At 50.5% G+C, this 22,221-nt stretch overlaps 1 protein-coding gene across 1 annotated transcript in view; it reads right to left on the bottom strand.

Annotated features, from left to right (window-relative positions):
* The window catches only part of LOC144129772 (histone-lysine N-methyltransferase PRDM9-like), a 71,334-nt gene extending 49,579 nt beyond the window's left edge, over window positions 1-21,755 (bottom strand). The window contains exon 1 of the mRNA XM_077663847.1: window positions 21,329-21,755. Within this exon, the coding sequence (XP_077519973.1) occupies window positions 21,329-21,434 (106 nt within the window). The 5' untranslated portion in view covers window positions 21,435-21,755. The remainder of the gene's footprint in view (window positions 1-21,328) is intronic.
* Window positions 21,756-22,221: the final 466 nt, after the last annotated feature.

Genomic DNA, 22,221 nt, shown 5'->3' with positions numbered 1-22,221 from the left:
TCCGGCTAGCGGTGGGGAGGGGAAGTTGGAGAGTGCTCGATTCACCTGCACTCGCTTCTCCAGTTCGGCAAAGTTATGCGGCGGTGCCGCGAGTGTTCTGTTCGGTCTCCACCCGGTGGAGACTGAAGCCGCCACGACCGACTGATGCCGAACACGACACCACCGAGAACATTCAGCGCTTTTGCGCAAAGACGCTCTCACGCGGACATGTACGAAAGGTGAGCGCCCCCCCCCCTCCCCCTCCTGCAGTGGCCAGTGAAGCTGACACAATAGACGGGGGCGCCACACCAACTACTACGCTCTCCTTTCTAACTGTCTTTTCACATTTTTATTTCCCTCCTACCTGTCAGCTCGCTGTCCCTTCCCTTTCTGCCGCCCCGGCTTAGGTGCTCCTAGAGACGATGACAGATGCCGTTGGAGCAAAAATCTTTTCCTTCCTTTTGTGTTATGATAAGGCTACGCTCAGACTTATCCCGAACAAAGAAAAATGCACTCTCGACGACACGGGGACAAAGCGCCGTCTCCTTCCTTCTCTTTCGCAGACTTGGCTGCATGCATAGGCACAGAAATGGACGTCATTGGCTGAAGGTCTCCATCAGAGTTGCATAATCCGCTTCGTTCTATAGTTGTAACCGACTATAGTGCTGAGAAGTCCCCTTCCCCCGAACTGGCACGAAGGACCGCCTCCTTTCCTTGCCAGCTTAGCCCAGAGTTGCGTGCCTGTCCTGCAGGCGGGGTACAGTGGTAGGGCCAGGTACAAAAGGCACAGATTGGAAACGTCTAACTTCTTGACGCCTGTTTCATCTCTATCGTGTAGCGACCTAAGAGGTCGTCAGGCTGTGCGCTTCGAGAATGAATCGGTCCGTATCTCAACCAAGAACGGTTTCGGGCCATCCGGGTGCCGGAGCCATCCTCCGAGTGAGCGCCCATTTTGTTCCGCTTTCATTTGAAGCTCGCTTTATTATGTCGCCTTGCTGCGTTCTGAAAGGTGGCGTCTGACCATGCTAGCAAGGCTTGACATGGAAGAGCTTAGGCGTATGTTCTTTTGTCTGTTTGTCCGCATACGGCATGCATAGCCGCTGTACTGCATTTGTGTGGACAAATTCATTAAAAAATTCAGATCCAACACAATGCGATCTGGTCGATGTGTTTAATCATTTAGTGTTTACAGAAAAAAATTGCTTCGCAAGCAGTGAACGGTGCTGTATGGAGTAAAAATCGGAAGCCAATTATTTTGGTGCAAATGTGTGAATGCATGGCAACTGCCCCATCTCAAAATTATTTGTTACCAAGCCAAGAAACCAAAAGCAGGACTCAACACAAAAGCACACACGTTTCTTCCGTGTTCCGTGCGCAATAAATACGACAATACACTCTGGTTACATTAATATAATGAACAGTAGTCCACCCAATATATAGGTTCGAAGACTACCAAGGCATGCACCCTGCTTTTAGCGCGTGCATTATCACGGGAAGCTGAAGCAAGACAGCGGAGCAGCTGCCAACGTTCTTCCATAGCGTGCCACTCTTGACATCACGTTTCAGTGTCGAATAAAATACTGCCAGAAAAAAAATATCTGAAAATGATTACAAGCGTGTAATAGTGGCCTGACAACAGGCGGTATGAAAATTACAGCTGTTAATTCAATTTCCAGCTACGCGCGCGCGAATACCCACACACACGCGCGTGCTGTTCGCATCTGTGATCAAACTCAAATCGGGGAAAATCGACGCAAAGCGAGTAAGATATACATTTCAAAACGCGATGGAAATTTCTAGAGGCAATAAGCAACCTAATGGTGTTAACTGCATGCGAGAAAGACGTACGTCTAACATAAATAAGAGCACGCAGTTGAGGGTCCAAGCGGGAGAGGGGAGGGGGACGCCCTATGAGCCTACAGAACTATCCCTTTGTAGCCGATCCCTTATTCGGCAACGTTCCTGCACATCCCCCCCCCCCCTTCGTACAATGTTTAGTCTGACTCCGCCTCGTGAATGATATGCATCTATACTGCATTTTTGTAAACCTTGGTAATTCTCTCTAAGTTGATCAGAACCGGTTACAAAATGCCGCCGCATGTACGACGAATATCTTTTCTGAGGTCAACACGTTCCGACACCCTACGATGCTAACCATCTCGGCAGCAATTTCACGTCTCTTGCGCAATGTCTATTCATCTCAATGGTAAACAGGCATTGGCAATTGCACACTTCTATATATACCTTGTTGTCCGAGCGTTGACAGAAGTTGTCAAGCTGTCTTTGTTATAGTTGTATTATCAAAGATTTAGTATAAGTTGATAAAAAAATAATTTTTTGAACACTACAGTTGGCAGGTTGCACTCTAGACCAGGAGTGCTCGGACTAGTATTATTGCTGTGCATCAGCAGTGGCGAAGTGTTTGCACGCTCAAAAGATGAGGGTAGAAGGAAGGACACAAGAAAGGCACCGACTTCAACTATAAGGTTCATTGAAAAAAAAAACGCCAGAAATATGTACATGGGACATAAATATAACAAATATAATTTGCATAATATCAAACCTTTCCTATTTTTGGCATCCGCTTTCCCTTTTCGCTTACTTAGAAATTTGCGCTGTGCAATTATGTCGACTATGTATCACTAACTCTCCCAAGTTTCCACTTTATCGACGTTGTGCCTTAGGTGGTGCGGACTGGGCAGCATTCTTTTCCTTTCTTTTTCTTTGCCCATACTAATATATGTACAACTAAAGGACGAAGTGGCACATACGCTCATAGGAGTCCCTCCAGACAGTAACGTCGACAGTACAGCTTTCTGTGGCTATGCGGGAAAAGGAAACAATACTTTTTTCCCGTGCCGCCCATCCTTATCCCGAACAAAGATCACCCCACCTCTGATGCCGTTACGACAAAGACGGTACCCTCTATGTCCCGGCTCTCTAACCCTTTCCCTTGACCCTTCTACAACCATAGCCTGAATAAAGGATGCCCCACTCGCGACAAGGACAAAAGGGCCTTCTTCCCTCTTTAGCTTAGCATTGGCTGCATAGCCGCAGAAAGTTGTTAGGTTGACGCGCTGGGCTGGAGGACCACTTTTGAGAGAATATGCTGTCTCGTTCTTGAAGTGTACCCAACTATAGTTGGTGATCAACGTCCTTTATTTGTCTCACGCGCATTAGGCAAGCTAGCAAGCCGTTGTTCAGCTACCTTGTGCGGTTGTGGAAAACCTAGCAAGGGGCAGGCAGAGAAAAAACCATGCCGAGTCACCCCAGCCAACTCCTGCCCCTACACACGACGGGCACAAGCTGCCGGGTTTGCCATGGTTCGTTTGTAACCCTCCGAAGGCACCCGCAGCAACAAAAGAAAAGCCTGCACGCAGCAGGGGTCACGAAAGGAGGGGACCCATACCTCAACATCTCAACCAAAACAAGTCTCCCGTCCCTCGGGGGCAAGACGGGAAGAGACTTTCTCAGTCACGGATCAGTGTCGTAGCCTGTTGGCAGGATCGGAACTACTCGCAAGATGGCGGCAGTGGAACAGCCACCTTAACTACTTGCGGTTCTGGTTTCACTTAAGCGCGGCTGTCTTTGACCACTATTCGAGCTTCGATCCCAGAATCGAGGGGAACCAAACCTGCGAACCAACTTTCGCCGCTGTGCCTGTTTTCTCGACAGGCCCCAACAGCACTAGCAAGCGCATCTGCCCAATCGCAGCGACGTTCGTTTATGACATATTACATATAGACCTCCTTCACCCTACGACGTCACGAAGATGCGGTGGCGCTGATGTCAGCAGCGACTTTCGCATGGTAGGCAAAACAGGTTCCACCTGCCAGTGCCTACCGCAGCTGCCGCAGCTACCGGCGGCTGCATCATGCCTGCGCACTGTAGAAGCAGCTTGTATTGACGTGCTGCGTCACTGTTGAATCCGCGTAGTAGCATAAAAGGAAATTTAAATTAGCCTCGATAGATTTCTCCCATATAAATACCACATTAGGAAACTGGCTAACAGGGAATGGGCCGCGGTAGTAAAGCGCAAAGTCTGGGAGTCGATCGGCACTGCCACTCAATGTACTTAACAGCATGCAAGTTACTGCGTTCATTCACCTGAACGTCAGCATAGTAGGCTTGTAACTGCGCAAGGAAAAAAGCACATACGTAGCAGCGCAGGTATTTATCACCTTGAGCCGGTGTGCACGGGGCGCCGGCAGGCTCACTCGCCCCCAAGGAATGCGTTCTTTTGTTAACTGTACAGCATGTTTTAATAGCGCGTTTAATAGCGTACCTTAAGTGTGCTAAAAGCCACAAGCTTTTTATTGCATGCGACATGCATGTGTGATAAGCTGTTTCATGAGGTAGTACATGATCGCGCAGCTTGTTTGGAAACAAGCAGCCACAGCCGGACTATTAACAGAGGCACGTAGCGGGATTGAGAGAGGACGCGGCAAAGAAAAGTGTTTTGGTGCGTTAACTAAAATGGTGCAAATGTGAAATTGCTGCGCTAGTTTCAGTAATGCGTTTTATTTTTAGCTATACCTGGTGCAGTTCTTGGGTAATTATGATTAACACCTTCGTCAAGTCACCCGCGAAGGCCTTAAATAATTGTGTAGAAAGGGCGCAATTTTTTTTATGCCAGCATGCTCACAAAGCCCTGTTCTGTATGATAACGCTATTTGTTCTTTTTTAGATGATCAGTACTTATAAGCATGCATAGTTACATGAAAACATTGCTTACAAAAATAACACATAGTACTGCACGTGTAGGAAAAAAAGTCGAGAGATTTACTACACTCCTCAATGTCTCAGGAACCATTTGCGACAAATAGATCATTCTATTTTATTCGTTACGAAATTACGACGGGGTGAGTAATGCGAACGCAGAAAATGTGAAAGGTCACAAAACGAACCTTAAGTTTATTCCCTCGTTTATGGCCTCTTCGCCTTCGCTTTGGTCAAAGAAATGCGGCACTTAAATTAAAGGAAACCTCAAATAAATCAAAGAAGTTACCTCACAATCTTCCATGACCACACATTTAAAAAGCGTAATTTATAGATTTCTATTGCTATTTTGCTATAATTTTTCTTCACGAAACAGAAGACCCCAGGGATAGGAAATAAAATAATTCCAGAAATCAAAAATTTTCACCAAGTAGACCAGTTTAGCAAGGGGAGAGAGAAGTCGGCCTGGCTGGTGCGTGGTTATGCGACAAAAAAGAGCGCTTAAGCGAGGCAGAGGAGATCGGGTACACAACGCTGTCCCCACTTTTCGCACAGCGCAGCGCGTGTGTCAACAGATGGTGAGCCGACGTCTGCTCCGCCGAAACAGCGCCAGTACTTCCCCTCACTACTGTCCCGAAGTAAAATCATTCCGGCAACTGCAGAGTGTCAAAAACTTATTTTATCCAATGCCTAGCGTAGTAAACAGAAACGCTTTCGGTTTACTACGTACCATATATACAATACACTTGGCGAACTATTTCTCTGAATACGCCCCACGTGGCCAATGCGAGCGCGTGTACTTCGAGAAATTACTAAGTTGGAAGCATCAACCTTTGCTGTGAATCGCAGAAACTGAAAACGTGCCTACAAGCCTTGAAACCCGCACTCAACACCTCTCCGCGACGCCACTCCCTGGCCTTTAGCCTACCCCGAGCCCGCTAGCGACTGCAGCGCCACCTCGTTTGTTTGCAAACATGAAGGACGTCTATACGGCTATGGCGCCCGGCGACTAGCGGCCGAATCTCCGATATTCGCGTTTTACAAGCGGCAGTGCTACACGCGAAGAGCACGCGCTTGCGGAGTAAGAGTTCGTATGCTATGTTCACCTCAAGTTCACTATACCTAGTTCACTATGCCGCAAGTGTGTATGTACAGATGGATGGATGGATGGATGGATGGATGGATGGATGGATGGATGGATGGATGGATGGATGGATGGATGGATGGATGGATGGATGGATGGATGGATGGATGGATGGATGGATGGATGGATGGATGGATGGATGGATGGATGGATGGATGGATGGATGGATGGATGGATGGATGGATGGATGGATGGATGGATGGATGGATGGATGGATGGATGGATGGATGGATGGATGGATGGATGGATGGATGGATGGATGGATGGATGGATGGATGGATGGATGGATGGATGGATGGATGGATGGATGGATGGATGGATGGATGGATGGATGGATGGATGGATGGATGGATGGATGGATGGATGGATGGATGGATGGATGGATGTACGGATGGATGGATGGATGGATGGATGGATGTACGGATGGATGTACGGATGGATGTACGGATAGATGTATGGATGGATGGACGGATGTACGGATGGATGGATGTATGTATGGACGGACGGACGGACGGACGGACGGATGGATGGATGGATGGATGGATGGATGGATGGATGGATGGATGGATGGATGGATGGATGGATGGATGGATTGACGGACGGACGGATGGATGGATGAAAGAGGCTTAACCATTTAGGCCGGGCGGTGGTTCAAGCCACCTAGCCATGATTAGTGAAATTTCACTCTTGTCTTGATTTTAGCCACCAATCAGATAACCTTCGCCTGGTCACTTCTACCCGCTTAAAATCTAGTTTCCTTTCACTGTCCTTAAACCCTAATGCCTCGGATAAAACCCACCACAACGGCTGTTGCAAATGGGTCGCAAGCCCCAAGGGTAGCGTTGGCCTGGTGGCCTGGGGCACAGCTGGAAACATCCGAAGGTCCTGGCAAAGGATGAATCGACTGCCAACAGAACAACTTGTTTATTCTAGCATCGCAAAAGAGCAGCCGGTCAGGTCAACCGAAGTGGAGAAACGGGGGACCACGTTACTGGACAGAAGAAATCGAAGCCTCTCTCTTGGCGTCCGGGGCAGCTGTCTTTATACTCTCGGAGTCGAGGGCAAGAAGGAACGGCTCGGGATGAGGCGCACGAGACGGCGACGCACGGACACGTTGAGACGAGAAGTGACGCGTCCGCCGGGCCGGCGCCGGTCAGACCTCCTGGCCTCCCAGTTGGGGAGCTCCTCTCCCCGGCTGCCGCGCTTTGACAAGCGTGGGCACCAACATGCACACACACACACACAAGAAGACACGTGGCATTGAAACCTGCCTGGACGCGCTTGGCGGGAGGCGTTGCGGCAGCGCTGAACGGGCCAAAATGACCGCCACTTTGAACGAAGCCCCGGCGTCCGTTGCATCCGCGCCGGCTATACCGCGCGTCGTAGGCGAAACGTAACACGGCCCACCATAGCGTCGCGGCGTGGCGGTGCGGATATGTTTTTTCTCTTTGTAGCTTTGATTTTCACTCTGTATGGAAATTCATTTGTGTTTAGGCAGTCCGTTCATTTCCTGCTTGCATCCTCGCGTCGAAGAAACGATCAGTATGTCAGTGTTTTATGGAAGTAGCCCTCTAGATATGCAACGCGGGAAAGAAAAGAATAAATGGGAGCGTGGCTAACAGCAGGTCTCGGAAGTCTCCCTTTTTAGGGGAAAAGCCCCGTTCAGTTCACAGAGACCCTACGGAGCGCACAACAGCGACAACGGCTGAGTGGTCGGGCTCTCCAAAAAGCTCAACACACCCTCTATTCGTCACTCATGAGCAGAGTTGTACGTAACGTGTTGCGGGTAAGCGATCACTGCGAGTCAATTACATTTTATTTTAAATTTAATTATTCGAATACTTTTTCAAACGGTAACGTGTCGCGTAATTCAATTACCTTTATCCCTAATTGATTAATAGTGCTCAATTACTTGTTTCCAAAAACCAAGCTGTAACGCCCGGTACAGGTTGGAGGTTGGAGAGACTAAACCTGACTTAAACACAGGTGCTAACGGAGATAATTCCTGCCTGGCACTTTGACAACCGACCATCTGTGGAGAATCATCTTGCGTGATCATGCCCGACCCGCCGCGGTGGCTCAGTGGTTAGGGCGCTCGACTACTGATCCGGAGTTCCCGGGTTCGAACCCGACCGCGGCGGCTGCGTTTTTATGGAGGAAAAACGCCAAGGCGCCCGTGTGCTGTGCGATGTCAGTGCACGTTAAAGATCCCCAGGTGATCGAAATTATTCCGGAGCCCTCCACTACGGCACCTCTTTCTTCCTTTCTTCTTTCACTCCCTCCCTTGTCCCTTCCCTCACGGCGCGGTTCAGGTGTCCAACGATGTATGAGACAGATACTGCGCCATTTCCTTTCCCCCAAAACCAATTATTATTATTATTATTATCATGCCCGCACTGCAACCCAATCACCGCCATCATTGCCGCCTTCTACGGCAGTCCTCGTCTCGAGAAATATCATGTGGCCGCTCTGTGTAAACCTCCGTCCTGTCTGATAACGCCACAGCTTGCCTCCACTACAGCAAACCCGGACGCTTCCACAAAAACGCGGATAAACAAAAAATCGTGGCGCTTAGTAGAGGACTTTGACTCTATAGCATCTAAGGACTGCTCAAATATACAACCTGTTGCGTAAGGTGTTGAAACGTTTTAACACTGTCCTCTCCATTGCATGCATTGAGAGGGTTCAGTACATCTTTTCAAAATCAATTTCTATAGAAAATTAACAACGTGTAACAAAATATCAAGCAAGCCGCAATAGTGCATTGTATTCTGAAAAATTGATGTGATGGCAATAAATGTTGGAAGGAAATAACACAATAGTAATCGATTATTTTTTATTAATTATTCAGTCCGGAATCTCAAACCAGAGCTACGCGGTGATTACACGCGGCACAAAGCTGCTTGCCCTAGCATCCAACTATGAGCTGCGGGACGAGCGCTCATGCGGATTGTATTTGCGCTTCGGCCAGCCCTTGACACCACTGCGGGTAGCCCCGCGAACGCTGTCGGCTTCGCAAGCACAAACATGCAGCCTTACTGCGAAGAGGTGGAGCAGGCTAAAAGATACTTGCAGCTCTGCTAGCGTCCTCGAGATGCTCCAGCGTGAACATAAGTGACCAAAGTGTCTGCTTAAACTCGTTGTTTTACGCGATAGCATAAAGAACCCGTTGAGCCGTTTTGCGTTGACTCTTGTTGCACACCGCGAAATAATAAACAAAAACTATATAGCCGGAAGCGCAATTTGAACCCAGGCCGATACGAGCAGATCCGTTTCGCTAGCCAGTGCTTCAGACCACTACGCAACTGCCAAAGGCAAAAAAAAAACGCCTTTTAAAAAGCCAGTCTCTGGCCAATTGATCTGGATGTCGCGGTCTTCATCCACTTATCGTGGTCTGGCCACTGACGACGCCGCAAAAACACGACACCGGGTTGCTTGTGCTATCGGTAACCGGGCATGTGATTGAAGGTTTCGCCTTTCTTTTATTTTTTTAGTGCAGATCCAGGTCTAACCTTTGATCTCCCGTTACAAAGGGAATGACACCAATATTGTCCCCATTAAGATGCCTCCACCCCTTAAACGAACTGACACAACAAACTGTGGATGTGTTCCGCTACTCCGAAATAGACATCTAATTAAACGAATAGCTGTCTAGCTGGACCGCCGCAATCTTGATACGCGTTCCATTTGCGCACTAACCAGGCAGCGAAGACATCGATGCAGGCAAGCTTCCTTTCTAAACATGGTCGGACAATTTGGTGATGAGACTGCCGAGCCATGTGGGTGCCTAAGTAGGGATAGGCACCATCCATCAAGCGGGACTGATAGCGTTAAGTTAATTACGTGAACTCTCGGCTCATTACGCAATAATCATGGACGTGCGCTTCCGGCTGTGCATATTCGTGAATTGTGAAGAAAGGAATCATTCCGAGAGAGGATTGATAAGCTAGTTGTGATGACCCCCATAATGCGCAGGTCCACACGGGACGGAGAGGCAAAGAGACACCGTATGGCTCAGTTTAAACAAACAGGTATATTCAATAATTACACATGCTTAAGGTTATACATCAGAGGCTGGGGCGTCCGAGCTTACGTGCCGACGACTTCATGGGGGCGATGGAGTGGCTCCGGAGTTGGGCTCGAGCGGTTGCTGGCAGAAGCTGCACGCTGACGGGTTTCGGCGCTGAAGGCCCTCTTGGCAAACGATGTCGTCCTGAGCGTGCTTGCAGTAGAATTTCAATAGTCGTCCGTTTCTTCGAGGATGGTTCACAAACCCTTCCTCTAGTGTCGTTCGGCTTGGAAGATGAACAGGAGGCGAGCTTGTAGATGATGACAGCAGAGCATAATTTTACAACAGAACAAACTTTGCACTTCTTTACTCATCGACCGGGCAGGTTAGTGCCTAAGTAGCATCACATTACATGCTAAGCATGGAGCCCCAGCTCAGACTGCACTGCATCCGTTTACATGCGCTTTTAAGCACTTGATTAACAAAGGACTAAGGGCGGTCATTTCCAGTGGCCCGCCCAAAGCATCAATTCTCCAATCCAAAATAACATGCGAGATGGGGACCACCCCTTGGGCTGGGCTTAGCCTCGACCCCAGAGTCTGTCAACAATACAAACTAAATAAACAACAAAAACGCCACCACTCTCTCTCAAGTGAGAGTACACACAGGCTCTCTCCTCGGAGCCAATTCACCAGCGCCTGTCCCTCCACATTCTTGGCGAGTACTGCCTGTCCGCCATGACAGGTGTCCGTCGCGGCCCTTCTGGGAAGCTGTGGGTGCCTTCCCGGCGATAGCCCACGACAAAGGGGGGGGGAGGGAAAGAATGTCGTCTTCGCTGTATCGCATAACGTCGGCTGTGGTACGGCGCGCTCTGGCCCGCTGACAGCTCCATTGTCCTGGAATGTAACCGGAAATTGGGGAGGATAAAGCCTGTTTCCCCGGGGCGGCGGCGGGACCGGTTTTTCTGGTCGTCACTCCAAGAGCATGGCTGAGTAATTGATGATGCCGCTGTCACGGGTCTCCGTCTACGCCGCGCCGTCGAACGTGGATCCTCGTAGCATACACGGAATGTCACACTCGCTCACCCTCCAGAAGAATGTTCTCCGAACATTTGAGTCCACGCAGCTCCCCTTGTCTTTCTGAATCGCCTCGCACAGTGCGTCCGACAAAACACTTTTCGCTGCACTCAACACCACTGCACAACACCATATGCCTCCGCTGTCAATACTGGCGTCTCCAGGGGCAGCACTGATCTTCTTTTACAGATAAACATGAAACTCAGCACCCAAGCCTCTCCTTTCTAGTCCAAACTGGACGAAATAAATTTACCACAGTTACAAAGGAGCTCCCACTTCTAGCACGATCACGGCACAGACAAAAATATCGATAACGAAAGGAAGTAGGGCAGGTTCTGCATGCGCTCCGCATGCTCTCCTGTGCAGGTGTTACTTAATGACAGAAAGGTTTAACTACCAACTCCGATAACTTAACACATAAGCACATAGCAATGTTATGAGCTGCGGCATTACACAATTCTAACCAGTTCACAACTCCGCTCTGTTTACGCCATTAGTCCGACTTAGCTTTCCGATTTCGCAGCGGATATCGGCCTTCATGAGTCATACTAAGTAAGTCTGTGCCCCTTTGTCTGCTTTGGGACTCGCGCGGGCTCGTGGCAGGAGCCTCTCCTGGCGTTATCTGCGCGGCAACCTCGCGCGCTTCTTCTTCTAGCAATGCATGAAGTAAATCCGGTGGCATTCCGGCCGTCACCTCGGGCGCCTGCCGAACAAATGCAGGAGAGGGCGTTTCTTGCGAACTATCTGCGCGCTCCGCTTCACTTCTGTCCCCATCAAAATCCGTGCTTTCCCTTTCCTCATTTCGTGAATACTGAACCGGTGCCGACTTGAGGCGATTTGCGTGTATCCTTATCAAACGCCGGTTCACGTCTCGGACTCTGAAGTTTACCGGAGAAAGCTTCTCGACAACCTCGCACGGTCCTCTCCACTTCGTCTGGAACTTACGAGCTAGCCCAATCTGCCTTTGGCAGTTTTCAATGTACACGCTGTCCCCCACATCAAACGGCGCGTCTCTAGCACTGCGATCGTGCACCTCCTTCCTGCGCTTTGCCGCTTTCTTTAAGGACTCCTTTGCGATGTCCCTCGCCACTTGCAAGCGCGATTCTAGCTCAACCTTATAGTCGTCCAGTGAAGCGTATGGGACACGACGGGGGCCCTCTGGCACTTCACTAGGCTGGTCCGGGTCTCGGCCGTAGAGAAGAAAGAATGGCGATTCGCCCGTGCTCTCGTGTGCTGCGGAATTGTAGGCAAACATTGCATACGGGAGCCACAAGTCCCAGTCCCGCTGGTCGCGCGAAACAAAATGCGACAGGAACCCGGCCACGGTTTGGTTCAGTCGCTCCACCGCGCCGTTGCAAGCCGGATGGTACGGTGTTGTCTGCTTCTTAGCGATCTTAAGCAGCTCGCAAACTCTCCTCATTAGCTGCGACACGAAGTTCGTTCCCCGATCTGTCAAGAGTTGCCTCGGGGGTCCATGTCGGAGCACGATCTGTTCGACAAATGCTCTTGCAACCGTGTCTGCCTTCTGATCTGGGAGTGCTACCGCTTCCGCGTATTTTGAAAGGTGATCGACAAATACTAAAATGTACTTGTTTCCGGAAGTGGTCGTGGGCAAGGGGCCCATTATGTCCATACCTGTCCGCTCGAAGGGAGCCGAAACCTCAGGGAACGGCTGAATTGGAGCTGGTCTTCGTCCCTTGGGTGTTTTTCTTTCGAGACAGGAATGACACTTCGCACAGTAGTCTCTAACATCCTGTCGCATGCCACTCCAAAAGTACAAACGCTCCACACGCCTGCGTGTCTTCGCTACGCCAAAATGACCGGCGCATGGCGCATCGTGAAACGCGCGAAGAACCCTTTCTGTCCACGACCGAGGTATGACGACTCTCTCCCAAGCGGTTTTCTCTAATCTCCCTTTCCTGGTTGGCCTCGTGCGCCGACACAGGGTGCCGTCTTTGTCAATGAAATAACCTAGCTGTTCGGGGTGAGACGGTGCGCCCTCTAAGCTTTCGATTATTCGCTTCAGGTCAGGATCTTTGCACTGCTCTGTGCGTAATTCGGCGGGGTCGACTACGGGGACAAACTCATCTATAGCTGCCACGGCAGCTGTGAGGCTGAGTGCATCAGCATTCAGATGTGTCTTTCCTGACTTGTGCTCAACTTCAAAGCAGTATTCCTGCAGGTGTAGATTCCATCTAGCGAGTCGCGAGCTAGGGTCCCTGACACTCATCACCCATTTCAGAGGATGGCAGTCTGTGACTAGCTTGAATTTGCGGCCGTAAAGGTAGCATCTGAAGTGCTTTACTGCCCAGACAACGGCGAGGCACTCCCTTTCCGTAGCTCCGTACTTTTGCTCTGTGGGGCTCAGCTGTCGGCTAGCAAAAGCAACGGGATGTTCTTTGCCCTCGATAACCTGAGATAGCACGGCACCAACTGCGAACTTTGACGCATCTGTGGCCATAACGAAGGGCAAATTAAAATCCGGGTGGCGCAACAGCGGTGCACTCATTAGCTTCCTTTTCAGGGCCCCAAAAGAATTCTCCGCGTTTTCGTCCCAGCGAAAGGCGACATTTTTGGCTGTTAAGGCGGTGAGCGGCTTAGCGAGCTTGGCGAACTCCTCTATGTGCCTTCGGTAGTAACCGATCAGGCCGAGAAACTGCCGGACCTGGCGGACGCTAGTCGGGGATGGAAAATCTGAGACACACCTTAGTTTCTCAGGGTCCGGTCGCACGCCGTCAGCTGAAACAACGTGCCCGAGGTATTTCACCTCGTTTTTGAGGAATTGGCACTTAGAGGGCTTCAGCTTGAGACCCGCTGCTCTTAGTCGCACCAAAACCTGCTCAATATCGCGCAAATGGTTATCAAAACTGCCACTGTATATGATAATGTCATCCATATACACGAAGCACAGCCTCCCCAGAAGACCTGCCAGGATAACATCAGCGGTTCTCTGCCAGACAGCAGGGCTGTTGGCCAGACCCATCGGCATTCTTTTCCATTCATAGTGCCCTGAGGGCGTGTTGAATGCCGTTTTCTCGGCATCTGCCGGATCCATTGCTATCTGCCAGAATCCCGCCGCCATGTCCACTACCGTGAAGTACCTGGCAGAGCCCAGCTGAGATAGCGTCTCCTGTATATTGGGGATGGGGTATGGATCGATGCGAGTTACGGCATTTAGTTTGCGGTAGTCCACTACCAATCGATACGAGCCATCTGGCTTTTCCACCAATAGTGCTGGTGCTCCCCAGGGTGACTTTGAGTGTTCGACAATGCCGCGATCAATCAGGTCCTGCACCTGCCGCTCCATCTCCTCACGTTGGGAGTAAGGAATCCTGTACGCACGCTGGTAAACGGGCGATGAAGTGCCGGTTTCTATCCTGTGCTTTATAACGCCACAGCAGCCCAAATCCAGGTTGGACGCGGCGAATACCTCCGAGTAGTCGTTCAGCAAACCAGCCAGAGCCTCCCTCTCCCTGGATTTTACGTGAGAAAGATCGAACGACACCTTTGGAGCAGCCGAAGGACTAGCATGCTCTACAGTTGCGAGTACCGTATCGGTGGGCTCACGTTGCTCTATCGCAGAGGTGAAGAAAGCCAATGTTTTGTTCTTGGGAAGGCTCAGTGGCTGCTGGCTACAGTTAACCACCCGTAGGGGCACTCTGTGGGCGTCATTAACTGTCACGAGGCACGCGGCTGCCTTCAGGCCATTGCTGAGAGAGTCGACCGGCTCAAGCACTCCCACGGCGCCGCTCTCTACATCTGAAGGCACAAACGCGTACAAAATGTGCTCCGACCAAGGAAGGACGACCGCCTCATCGACCAGCCTGACGGCAACCCGCGAATATACCTTCTCCAATGATCCCACTGTTTGACGGGTGTCAATATCGGTAATGCGAATCTCAGCCCCTCTCCTGTTCAAAAACGGAACTTTTGATCCGCCCGCATTAACCTCTTCCTCAGAGAATGAAACTACTACCTTCCCTTTTCTCAAAAAATCCTGCCCTAATATACCTGACACTCCGTTTGGCAGAGACACCGTGTCCGGGCATACGTAGCAGGGGTGCTCCAATGCAATTCCGCCGAGAGAGAAGTGTAACCGGTAGAGTCCACTTATGCCAAGAGGATCCCCCGTTATGCCTACAAATTTGGTTGCCATACCACCAGACGCTTCCAACACCTCGCGGTCCCCCTTCCTTCGAAGCGTGTTAAAACTGCTCTCCTTAAGCAATGTCACCTTTGACCCCGTATCTATCAACAATTCCATACAACAACCATTTAACTTGCAACGCACAACAGGGCATGCCTCGTCGGCCACACAAACTACCACCACCTCATTATCTACTGCTCCCTCCCCACGCTCCTCAGGCTGGGGAGGACTAACTAGTTTTTTGACTCGGTATCTGGAGCCCCGCTGTAGGCTTGCTTAGGGCGTGTCTCGCCTGCTTCTCTTTGTGGCTCCCCACGGCGCACGTTTTGGCAGAACCTGGCGATGTGTCCGCGACCCTGGCAAGCGAAGCATACGATTTCTTCAAAATCTCGCATACCGCGCCTGTAGCTTTGTGGCGGTCTCCGGTTTCCAGCGAATGGGCGCTGTTGAGCGCGCGCTTCAACCTGGCGTTCTACCTGATGAGTTAGCAGCTGTTCCAAGCGATCTAACCGCTCTGTCAAGAGAGCAACCTCAGGGTTGAGCACCGCTCTCTCTATGACGCGTACTCTCGCTGCGGCTGTCGTTAACGCCTCATTTCGTTCCTCATCCAATGCGGCCTCCACGGCTTGGTCGAAATTGCTCGGCTTGCGCGAGAGCACGAACCGGCGCACGGGGTCTTGCAGTCCAGCCACGAACAAAGCGGTCATTTCCTCTTTAAGTATATCCTCCGCGTATTTCTTCCTTAACTGGTCTCCTTCCTCCTCCCTGCTTAACGTATCGCGTGCTAGGCGCTGAAGCCGCGACGCAAATGTTCGCACGTCCTCCCCTACCATCTGTCCGGCGTCACGGAACCTCTGTACCCGCACGTGACGTGGTTCAGTGTCGAAATGCTCAAACGCGAGCTTCTTAAATTCCGCAAATGATTTTGTGGATTTTACTTTTTCGTCTCGCCAGGCAAAATCATGAGCAGCTCCTGCCATCTTACACCTCGCCATTCCCAGCATTTGAGCATCGGACCATCCCCCCATTTTCCCAATCTCTTCTAGCATGGAAAAGAAATCGCAGATTGGAACCCCTGTCTTATCTCCCGTAAACGTCGGAATGACGCTTCCTAATGCCAGCATGCTTGCTCCGAGCGACGGCTGTGGAGTGGGAGCTCCCTCAGATACAGTCATTTTTTTTTTTCAAGCCCTCCAGTGCCTCAAGCCTCTCAAATGGGGGTAAAAGTCCCACAATCAGTCCCGTGATTCCCTTTTGATTACAATTTTGAAGTCATGAATGTCACAGCATTCAGAGGACATTTGCTTTTGAGACCCCACTTCTGACACCAGTGTGATGACCCCCATAATGCGCAGGTCCACACGGGACGGAGAGGCAAAGAGACACCGTATGGCTCAGTTTAAACAAACAGGTATATTCAATAATTACACATGGTTAAGGTTATACATCAGAGGCTGGGGCGTCCGAGCTTACGTGCCGACGACTTCATGGGGGCGATGGAGTGGCTCCGGAGTTGGGCTCGAGCGGTTGCTGGCAGAAGCTGCACGCTGACGGGTTTCGGCGCTGAAGGCCCTCTTGGCAAACGATGTCGTCCTGAGCGTGCTTGCAGTAGAATTTCAATAGTCGTCCGTTTCTTCGAGGATGGTTCACAAACCCTTCCTCTAGTGTCGTTCGGCTTGGAAGATGAACAGGAGGCGAGCTTGTAGATGATGACAGCAGAGCATAATTTTACAACAGAACAAACTTTGCACTTCTTTACTCATCGACCGGGCAGGTTAGTGCCTAAGTAGCATCACATTACATGCTAAGCATGGAGCCCCAGCTCAGACTGCACTGCATCCGTTTACATGCGCTTTTAAGCACTTGATTAACAAAGGACTAAGGGCGGTCATTTCCAGTGGCCCGCCCAAAGCATCAATTCTCCAATCCAAAATAACATGCGAGATGGGGACCACCCCTTGGGCTGGGCTTAGCCTCGACCCCAGAGTCTGTCAACAATACAAACTAAATAAACAACAAAAACGCCACCACTCTCTCTCAAGTGAGAGTACACACAGGCTCTCTCCTCGGAGCCAATTCACCAGCGCCTGTCCCTCCACATTCTTGGCGAGTACTGCCTGTCCGCCATGACAGGTGTCCGTCGCGGCCCTTCTGGGAAGCTGTGGGTGCCTTCCCGGCGATAGCCCACGACAAAGGGGGGGGGGGAGGGAAAGAATGTCGTCTTCGCTGTATCGCATAGCGTCGGCTGTGGTACGGCGCGCTCTGGCCCGCTGACAGCTCCATTGTCCTGGAATGTAACCGGAAATTGGGGAGGATAAAGCCTGTTTCCCCGGGGCGGCGGCGGGACCGGTTTTTCTGGTCGTCACTCCAAGAGCATGGCTGAGTAATTGATGATGCCGCTGTCACGGGTCTCCGTCTACGCCGCGCCGTCGAACGTGGATCCTCGTAGCATACACGGAATGTCACATAGTGGAGGCTCGAAACAAAGACTGAGGCCAGTGGACGCTGTAGGCCTGTTTATAATCTGAGGATGCTAGCTCTTTAAACCTTGATTTTATTGTCTGTTTAAGGTTAAAGATAGTTGCTGTCATTGGTTCCTCTACAGGTAGGGACGGCTAGTAACGGCACGCACATGTTTCTTTTTCTGTGGTATCGGTATGTAACCTTTTTGTGCATATTCATTTTTACTTAGCCTCGTAAAAAAAAAAAAGACACCGGTAGTCGAGGGCTTGACGGCATACCGTTTGGTCAGGTATCATGGTGATGAGGACAGCTGGTCACTGGCCAAAGTCAAAGGATGAAAAGACGTGAACAACAGTGAAAAACACAACAGTGAACAAGGGAGCCGTAGTGATACCGAAACGTCTTTTCATCTGTGAACAAAGGAGCCGTAGTGCTCCCGAAACGTCTTCTCATCTTTTGACTTTGGCCAGTGACCAGCAATTCTCATCAAAAAGAGACCTGACGATGCCGTCTAGCTGCACCTTAAATTTTGACAGTGTAAGATTTAATCTAGTTGCTTTTTCTGCTTTTCTCGCCGGGTGACACTGCACACAGCAGGCGCAATGGAACGCCACTGCGTTTTTTTTTTTCGGCGGCTACAGTAGCAAAATCTTTCGTGTTTATTGCTTTAATGCGTATAGTCTTTCGTATCCTTTTTTATGTTTACAGGACAATCTAAACCATTTGCATGAGCAGATTCGGGGAGAACGAAAGTGTGACATCAAAAATAAAAGAATAAAACCGTCGTGTTCATAAAAGTGCTGCCACCAGTCATATCATATGCACAAATTAACAATAAAACAGGCAAAATTATAGACCGTTTACAGCGTGCAGTTCTCTCGTTTGAGACCAGATGGCGCCACAAACGCCCTCGGAACTCTGCGCTGCTGCATATCGTCACTGTAGATTATGCACTGGAAAGTCGTACGAGTGGACAACGCTTACTGTCAGTCAGCATACTGCAAGCCTCCTAAGTAGCCATCGTGAACGCAGCGACGCAGTAATAGAAGTATCGCAGGTGGCTGCCGAATGTGTTGTTTCTACGAAGACGTGGAAAGGCAGAGGAAGAAGTTGCTGTGTTGGGTATTGCAATTGTGACAAGGAGTTAACGGAGTCGTATGAGATCGTTCGCAAGCTTCCCGGCCCCGAACTGCACAAGGACGCTCTGCCCCTGTTCGCGCTCGTTCGCCATGCACCTTTCTGAACGAGCGAACACAACGAACACGCCCGCCAGCACTAGATAGCTAATCTACAAAAAGGCTTCGATCTCGAAAAGTCTCGACGGTAAGTGCACAACATAGCCGCATGAAAAAGGTGTCCCGCCGTCGAAACCATGGCGTCGTGATGTCAGTTGCTGGCGGTTTCGCCTGCGTGTGTAGCGAGACCGCATTGCTCGCAAGTTAAGGAGTGTGCCCATTATTAACACAAGTTTCAGAAGCCGAATCGCGAACGGGAAAGGGCGACATGCGCTCCTGCATATGGTTACTGTAGATTATGCAGTGCACAGCCGTACGAGCGCACAACGCTTACCGTCACTCCGCGTATTGCAAGCCGTCCGCGGGCTCCTTTTGAACTTCGCTCCGGGAAGCGCCGTTTGCGTGGACCATGTTCGGAATAGAGCATGTGCGTTACGGCTGCTGTGCCGGCTGGTTGTCCCTTCCTCGCGGTCCATGAGAGACAGTCACTAAAAGTGACCTCGCAGGTCAGAGCTCACCGTGAAGCTCATTACTTACCGCTAAGACATCGTGCACGGAGCGTGCCACAATTTTGTGTGAGGATGACGTAATTGTGAACTTATTGTAGCATAAACGCGTTGCCATGCACGCGTTATTATATTTATATCGAGAAATACTACGAAACAATTGCACGCCAGCTAGTGAAGGCTGCCGCCATGAATGTTAACCATGAATGTTAGCGCTATGAAAGGCAGCCCCATGACACGGCGCTGTGAACCTTCTATAGCAGCAAGATGTGCAAACAGTTTGAAACGCGTTTTAATCTACACTATAAATAAGTGTCGCAAAAAGCACTACAACTGTCCTTCAGCTTTAGTCCATATCTAACCTTGTTCCTAGATTTTGAGCAGAGGTCTTGTCGGAAGTCCTTGAGAAGGCCACTATAGCGAAACACCGAAGTGCCGGACACTTTTTTTTGCTGCAGTCGAATTTTCATGGAAGCGAAATGCTAGAGGCCCGTGTACTGAACGATGTGAGTGTACTGTACGTTAAAATCCCCAGGCGGTAAAAATTTCCGGAGACCTTCACTACGGCGTCCCTTATACCCTGAGTCGCTTTGGGACTTTAAACACCCCATAACCTAAAATAAACTTTTTTTTTTCTGGGCTTGTTGCACATGCACACCCTTCCAATATTTTAACATGAACGCTCGAGGGTCGACTGCCCGGCGCCAAGGCGAAGCAGAGCGGAAATCGGGAGAGGGCACAAGCATGCGCGTCGATTATGTCCCAGTCGCTAGCGTCGTCTGCTTGGCTGTTCTGTTTCGTGCGAAGCAAGTTTTATAGTCAAGTTCTGAAAGCGTTTGTTTTGTGTTCTATGTGCTGCGTGTTTGTGACTCTGGACTGGTGGAAATGCTTAGCTTTCCAAGCACGACTCTATGCCCCGCTTGCATTTTCGGGGTAGCGTCTTAACGATTTAACGCGGCAACATCGACGGTCCTCTTCAGTCAGTTTTTCGCAAGCAACAGTCGCAACGCGATTAATTGGACATGATAGGTTGTTCCCAAGTGTATGCTCTTTTCAGAATCACCCACGCTATATGCAACGGATAAAAAATATTGGTTGCAGATTCTTGGGGCTCCGGTGCTTAACAGCCGATGATGGGCAGGGGTTGCTGCACACTAATCTGAACAGCCTCGCAGACGAAGCTGAGCATGCCCATGCATACGCACGCTATCTCCTCTCCTTCTTCCAGCGCGGTAGCGTTGGGCAGTCGACGCTCGCCCGTTCATGAATGATAAAATTGGAAGGGTGTGCGTACGAATTTCACCGGGAACAAAATAGAAATAATACTGACCCGAAGTTGAGGGACACTACAGTACAATGCACAACAAAGGCACTGAACATATATTTTTATAAACTTGAAATATTTCAAACTTGCCTCGTGCATACGACTCATTTTTAGCGAGGTCAGCCCATCGCGAATGCGGCTGAAGTCGATGATTCCGAATACCTCGCACGTAATAAATTTTGAAATGCAGGCGCGACAGGCCTCGTAGTGCTCCCCTCTATCTCGGAACGCTTTCACCTAGTTGTATGCTGCGCGTGCCCGTACACTCTAGAGCATGCGTGATGAAGCCCTTTTCAAGCGGCATGTCTCAAATGTGCCGCGAACTGTAGGGGAGCAAGGACATTGCAGTAAGCGATAACATGCTGTAGGCATTGGAAATCAATGTCTTAGAGCACTTGTGAATTCTTGGCTCATAGCGTTCATTGTTACCGAATTCATTTTGAAGACAGTACCAACGCGCTCTCCTTAGAACCATTTTAGTGGCAAGTCAGAATTCGTCATATTGCTCAATTTATTTGCGATTTGCACGGGTACACCACCATGAGGTCCTCGCGAAAAGTAATCGATTGACGCATGTCCAACTGAAGTTAAGTTCCCGCCCTTTCCCACCCGGACCGAACGCGCACAAAGGAAAGCAAGGAAAACTTTGGCACAAGCCTCGCGACGCAATCGGCAGTAGGCTCTAGCGGGCAGCCGCCGCAGCGAGCACTGCGTCGACAAGCTCACCAGTTGCTGCGCTGCCGCAGTCGCGGAGGCCGGCACGTGTCCGAGACTGAGGAGACGGACGTCGCCGCGATGAGCGAAGCTCCATGGCATCCGCCACTGGTTGCATCCGCAAAGTCCTTCAGCACGCACCACCTCAGTTCGCGCACACTCTGAAGCACTCACTGCACACCTCAGGAGAGGCAAACGTCTGGAATACGCAAAGATTAAGCGCGTCAGTGCACAGCTCCTTGCGCATGCCAGCCCCGCGGAATGGCGGAGCGATACACGATGAAAAGCTCCTCACAAACACAAGCCGCGGTTACATAGCAGCGTAGACACAGTGGAGCGAGTTGGCGCAGCCTCCACTGCGATAAGACACTGTTTGTATGGGAGAGCATGGAAGCGTCCGCGATGGTGACGCCGTCTTGTGTCGCAGCTGGGAGTTCAGGCAGATTCCACAATGGCCAGTAGCAAACGTCGCACGACAGTACGGTTCCCGAAGGACGAAGAAAACGGGGAGAGAGCGTAGCAAATCGATTTAAACCTGTCGCGCGACTTCCAAGACTCGCCAATGTGAACCTGCCTTAAGGTATAGAGGCTAGAAGTTTTGACTAGTGTCGTGAGCAGGCGCCCTCGCCAGCCGCAGCGCGCCGAAGCCTGTTTCGATGCTAGCGTAGGTGGCGCTGTTCGCGGCAGGCGAGTTAGGCGAGCAGAGAAGCCGATGCCGCCGCTGCCGATGCCGCCGCCTCCCGCCGCAGCTCCTCGTTTCGCTCGTCGAGTGAAAGCGCGTCTTTCTGGTGCGCTTCCGCTTCGCTAATCTGTGTCTGCATTGTGACCACGATATTGTTTATTGTGTTAATCGAAGCGCATTTCCATCTTTCCAGCATTAGCCCAGGAAATCAAGTGCAAGGTTC

Source organism: Amblyomma americanum, chromosome 4, assembly GCF_052857255.1.
Source record: "Amblyomma americanum isolate KBUSLIRL-KWMA chromosome 4, ASM5285725v1, whole genome shotgun sequence".
Classification (NCBI taxonomy): Eukaryota; Metazoa; Arthropoda; class Arachnida; order Ixodida; family Ixodidae; genus Amblyomma; species Amblyomma americanum.
This window is presented reverse-complemented; position numbering and strand designations above follow the sequence as displayed.